General features: G+C 35.1%; 1 protein-coding gene across 1 annotated transcript in view; it reads left to right on the forward strand.

The window, feature by feature from the left end:
- The window catches only part of MRC1 (mannose receptor C-type 1), a 144,641-nt gene that overhangs the window by 23,356 nt on the left and 115,285 nt on the right, over window positions 1–6,000 (forward strand). The window contains exons 6-7 of the mRNA XM_007936405.1: window positions 433–546; window positions 3,769–3,915. Coding sequence (XP_007934596.1) covers window positions 433–546; window positions 3,769–3,915 — 261 coding nt within the window. The remainder of the gene's footprint in view (window positions 1–432; window positions 547–3,768; window positions 3,916–6,000) is intronic.

Below are 6,000 nucleotides of genomic sequence, written 5' to 3' on the forward strand. Positions count from 1 at the left end.
TAAACTTTTTCATGGTAGAAAACTTTGTTATACAAAATATATCTTTTTTTTTAAAAAAAATGAAGTAAAAAAGTTTGAGTATTTGATGATACTAAAACATATTCTTCTCCAAGAAACACACTCATACTATTATTGAGAAACTATATAGTAGTTGTAAAAATCATGGAATTTGAAGCTAATCAAACCTGGGTTGGAACCTCAGCAAGAAACTTGCCACTTTATCTATGCTTGCTCAGCCTCAATTTCTTTATCAGTTCAGTGGAGGTAATCATTCTGCTTCACTAAGATTTTTTAGAAGAATTAACTGAGAAAGAGTGGGTATAATTATTACTATTTCTCTCAAATGTATTTTGATTCAAGCACTTAACTCTGTATTTGATTTCACTGTCTTTTTTGGAATATCAGATTGTGTTTTTATGCTTTGTTATTCAGGATTAACAAGTTCCTTGACTTCAGGACTCTGGATTGGACTTAACAGTCTAAGTTTCAACAGTGGCTGGCAGTGGAGTGATGGCAGTCCATTCCGATATTTAAACTGGCTACCAGGTAGGTTTAAGGCTTTCTTTGGTTGAATTAATGCAAATGTAATTTAGTTGTCTGTCTTGGAGACTTTTAGGATCTCACATATAGATCTCAAAGAGGAGAATTGGGAGACTTCATCAAATATGGTCTACTTCTCACCTGGCTTTGAAATTTGTCTACTTCTTTGAAGGGCAGAACTAATTTCTTCTAAAGTGAACTAATTATTTCTAAATTGTTATAACATGTGATGAATGTAACATAAAAGAAGACTAAATAGTAAATGTAAGCTTTACATAGGCAATTAATTAGAGGAAAGAAAAGGTCAATGGTAAGAAACTTCATCATTTTATTCCTCAGCGTTAACAACTCCTTGTGGTGTTCTACTGAGTATAATTTCAAGATGTCCTCCACCTCCAATCTTGCTTATCAGCAAAGAGTGAAATTAACCATTAGTGATGCCTGCTATGGATGTGGGAAGGAAGAGGAGTAGCACATGGGTCACATATTAATTTGCCAGTTCTGCTATGCACAATCCTATTATGGTGTTGTTTCATATGTGGTCAGACTCCCTTTTTAAAACCATGGAATAGTTTTTGCATTTGGCTTAGAAAAATCTCCATTTATATGTTATTAAAAAATCTGAGGATACAATATTCAGAATAGATGCTAAAACACAGGAATGAATTTTAAAGGGCTCCATTCTGGTTTAAATGGATTAGATTTTCTATGAAATCCTGCTTTCAATGTAATCCTTTTATGCATGATGGTTACATGGCTGCCTATAGAGTCTTGTAACAATGATAATTTCTATTTTCCCTTGGAATAAGGGAAGTAAACATTGCTGCAAGGGAATATATGATGTCTCTTTTATGGGTCAGGATTTAATTTATTTGTCTACCATGATTGCACAATGTAACACTCAGTCAAATTAAAGTGGAGAATCCCAGTTGATTCAATCAGATAGCTAAACAACAGTAGTTGGCAGTTAGGGGTCTAGAGTTTATTCTTCTTGATTGCTAAAATATTGTAAACCATTAAGAAGGTCAGTTAATTCATAACTCAACTGGAGGGTGATGGTTATAATATTTAACCATTTGTATTCTAAGAGTTCAGTGAGAAAATTTGGGGGTTAGTTTATGTGAAGGTGAGGAGTGAAATTGAAATGCTAACTAGAAAGGAAGTGAAAACCCCTTCCTTATTAAACCAAGTTCCTGAGAAACAGGGGCAAGATTAAATCATCTTCTGAAATAGTATGAGAATTTCTTCAAACTAATATTGGAAACCTTGTGCAATATTAGAAACTGTTATTATATAACTATTCAGTCAAACATTCAACTGAGTGCTTACCAATAATGCATCTATTAAAATATGTTCTCACTTGAAGTAAGGGTTGTTGTTGTTGTTGTTATTTGCCATCGAGTCGGCCCCGACTCATAGCGACCCCTCCTTGGGTTTCCGAGGCAGTATCACTGCGGAAGTAGGAATGCCCAACCTTCCTTCCGAGGAAGTAAGGGTATTTTATATTAATGACATGTAGTATGAATTCAAATTATAATATCAATGGTAAGTATTTGGAAAGAACACCAATTAATGAACTAGATGAATGTACTAATGAATACTTTAATTATAAAGTATATAATACTATATACTAAAGTATATCCTTGGAAGGAAAGTTGGGCAATCTACTTCCCTAGTGATACCGCCTTGGAAACCCAAGGAGGGGTCGTTATGAGTTGGGTTCGACTCGATGGCAAACAACAACAACATAATAGCTATAAAATATATTACTGTTTCCTGAAAGTTTCTTTCTAGTACTGTCCCATATCTGTAAATTCAGTTATCTGGTTGGTCAACCTATTTTAAAAATATCTTTACACATGTCACCAACAATTACTTTTCTTTGTGTGTTAGTCAAATAACCTTCAAAGCTTTCTGATTAACAACTTTAAAAACTCACTGCCATTGATTTGGTTGCAACTCATGGCGACCTCTCCTTGGGTTTCTGAGGCAGTATCACTATGGAAGTAGATTGCCCAGTCTTCTTCCGAGGAGTGGCTGGTGGGTTTGAACCACTAGCCTTCTGGTTAGCAGTCAAGTGCCTTAGGCACTACACCACCAGAGCTCCTATGAAGCAGATAATATGATTTCCATCTTTCAGAAAGGGAACGTGAAGTTGAGGCACAGGTTATACAGAAGTCACAAGGCAGAATCTCTAACAGAATGCTACTCATTCACTTTCTTCGGATATCAGCTGGAGCTGGTCTTTAGAATATTGGTTTTAAAATCATGTATCATCAGAGTACGGAGTTGGTGGTGCAAGTGCTAGGTGGCTAAGCCAAAGGTTGGTGATTTAGAACCTATCTTGCAGCTCGATGGGAGAAAGACCTAAGGATCTGCTCTCATTAAGATTACAGCCAAGAAAACCCTATAGGGCAGTTATTCTCTATCACACGAGGGTGCTATGAGTTGGAATCGAATTGATGGCACCACCACCACCATCATCAGAGTAGTGAAAAGCAAGAGAAACATGGTGTGTGTCTACTGCATTAACAAAGATGACTCTGTATCATTTTTAATCAGCTTCCACTGAGAACTAGGATGAGAGCTGAGCTATTTAAAATATTCTTCAAATAGGCAGAACTGAAAACATTATTGAGAAAGAGGTCTTAGTTCTGGGAGCATTTATCGTCATTTAGGATGGCATGTTGCTGCTTCCAGGGTCTCCTTTCCTTTTCTTTTCCCGTCTCCTTTAAAAGGTTCCCATGCCTAGAGATTCTTTAGCCTGATAGTCTTAGTTCAATTCAAATATTTGATGGCTATTTACAATATCTAATATGGCTGGTTTATAACATCATATATTCTTTTTGTCAGGTACCGCTTTATGATACATAAAATAACCCAGTGTGAAGATTGTTCAAGTATAAAGTCTAGTTTTATTAATGGATATGGTGAAAAAAAATTATTTAAAAATTTATACCTGTATAAATGTATACTGTTAGGCATTGGGATGATCCAACAAGTGGAAAAAGAAAAAAAAAAAATAGACACCCATCTTATTGTCTTTTGCTCTGCATTCAGTAAATTCTTTTTTTTTTTTTTTTTTTTTTCTTCCTTTTTTTTTTTTTTTTTGTGACTCTGTAGACAAAGAATGGGAATCCACTAAATCTCAGGGATCAAGATATGAGGCTTGGAAATATACTTGTAATACCTATAATAGTTCCATTTAATATTTTCTTTTCCTCAAAGGAAGCCCATCAGCTGAACCTGGAAAAAGCTGTGTGTCACTAAATCCTGGAAAAAATGCTAAATGGGAAAATCTGGAGTGTGTTCAGAAACTAGGCTATATTTGTAAAAAGGGCAACACTACTTTGAATCCTTTTGTTATTCCCTCAGGTAAGTGATCTATTTGATCTGAGTATGTAAAGCATTAGAATTTAAAGATACACAAAATTACAGCCTACTTGTAACTGCATACAATGACTCCACAGATTTTGTTGATAATTTATGGGGGTAAACGTAATGACATTTCTATAGACTTTCTTTTCATTGGTTACTTCTGCTTGTCTCTAACATTTCCTGAGTGTGATGTTGTGTTCAGGCATGGTGCCAAGCCTTTGATAAAAAAAAATACCTACTGTCATCATATACATGCCATAAATAAGAATTCTGTCTCCCATGAGGTAGGTATTATCATTCAGACATTGCAGAATAGGAAACATAGAGAGAATATATAACACCTATATAAATAACAAAACTGTAATCCAAGTGAGGAAATAAATATCCAGAAGTGAAGTTTTATTATACATTCAGAGTCTAAAGATCTATCTGGGCCCCCATGCTATTTAGCATTACAGTAAAGGCTTCAAAGAAATGGAATAAAAACATCCAAAGTGTAGGAACTAAATTTTATACCCACATTTGTTGTTACTGTTATGTGCTGTCGAGTCGGACCCGACTCATAGCGACCCCTCCTTGGGTTTTCGAGGCAGTATCACTACAGAAGTAGATTACCCCATCTACATTAGACTTCAGGAAAAAATCCAATTATGTTCTATCTTCTCCATTATAATTTTAGAGAAGAATTAAATTAGTAGGCAAATTCCCTCAAATTGACTAAAAACAAACAAATTACATTTCGTTTATTATGAATTTTTATCGGGGGAGGGAGGGATGCTTAATTCTTTAATTTTTTTCCCCTCGGGAAATCTGATAGGAGCTCTGGTAGCATAGGGCCTAAGGCATTTGACTGCTAGCCAGAAGGCTGGTGGTTCAAACCCACCAGCCACTCCTCGGAAGAAAGGTTGGGCAATCTACTTCCGTAGTGATACTGCCTCGGCAACTCAAGGAGGGGTCGCTATGAGTCAGGTTTGACTCGACAGCACATAACAACAACAACAACAACGGGAAATCTGACAGTGTGGCATTCTTGACTTTTCTTTCCATGACTTTTACAATATTTTAAAATATAGTTCACAGAGCTAAAATGTCAAATGGGACAAAGTGATAAATAATAATGTTTTCCCTCCACCCTTATTTCTGTACAGTGTTTTTTCCTAGAGAATATTTGTTTATAAAATACAGTTATTCTATGTTTATATAAGCATATAGTTTTATAATTGGTTTAGTCTGTTTTAGACAACTGGTAGCATACTACACAGCAACTTTACCCTCTTTTTTTTTTCCATTTAACAATAATTTTGGGTATCATTTCATATACTCCGTAAATTGTTTCTGCATTCACTTTATAAAAATATTTCATTGTGATTTTTGGGAAAATTTACATAGCAAATTAGGTTCTCATTTAATAATTTCTATACACATTCTATACATATTCAGCGACATGGGTTATACTATTCACAATGTGTCAGCATTCTCATTATTTCCATTCTGATTGTTGTGTTTCCATTAATCTAGTTTCCTTCTCATGCTCTAGCTTCCATTCCTGCTCTTCTCATTTTGGTCTAGGGTAAATGCTGACTGTTAGGTTTCATTTAGATGATCATTTAGAGTAGCACAGTACTTATGAGTGGTATTATTTGTTTTATGAACTACCCTGTCTTTTGACTGATAGTGACCTCCAGGACTGTGCATTCATTTTTATAGCTGCACAGTAGCCATTGCATAGAGAGAGAATATAAAGTTTTTGACCAGTTCTCTGTTGATGGACCTTTAGCTTATTTTCAGTCTTTTATTATTATAAATAACTCTGCATGAATAACTTCATACACTTTAATTTCATGCATGAAATGTTTGCTAGAGATGGAGTTGCTTGGTCAGAAGGTAGGTGTTTTAGGAATTTTCATGGATATAGACATGGCAAAGATCTCTAATGGATCCATCAATTGATATGATCATGTGGTTCTTCTCCTTTGTTTTGTTTATGTGGTGGATTACATTGATTGTTTTTCTAATGTTGAACCATCCCTGCATACCTGGTATGAACCCCACTTGGTCATGATGAATGATTTTCTTGATATG

This window comes from Orycteropus afer, unplaced genomic scaffold (genome assembly GCF_000298275.1).
Source record: "Orycteropus afer afer isolate SDZICR_OR568_19922 unplaced genomic scaffold, OryAfe1.0 scaffold00035, whole genome shotgun sequence".
Classification (NCBI taxonomy): Eukaryota; Metazoa; Chordata; class Mammalia; order Tubulidentata; family Orycteropodidae; genus Orycteropus; species Orycteropus afer.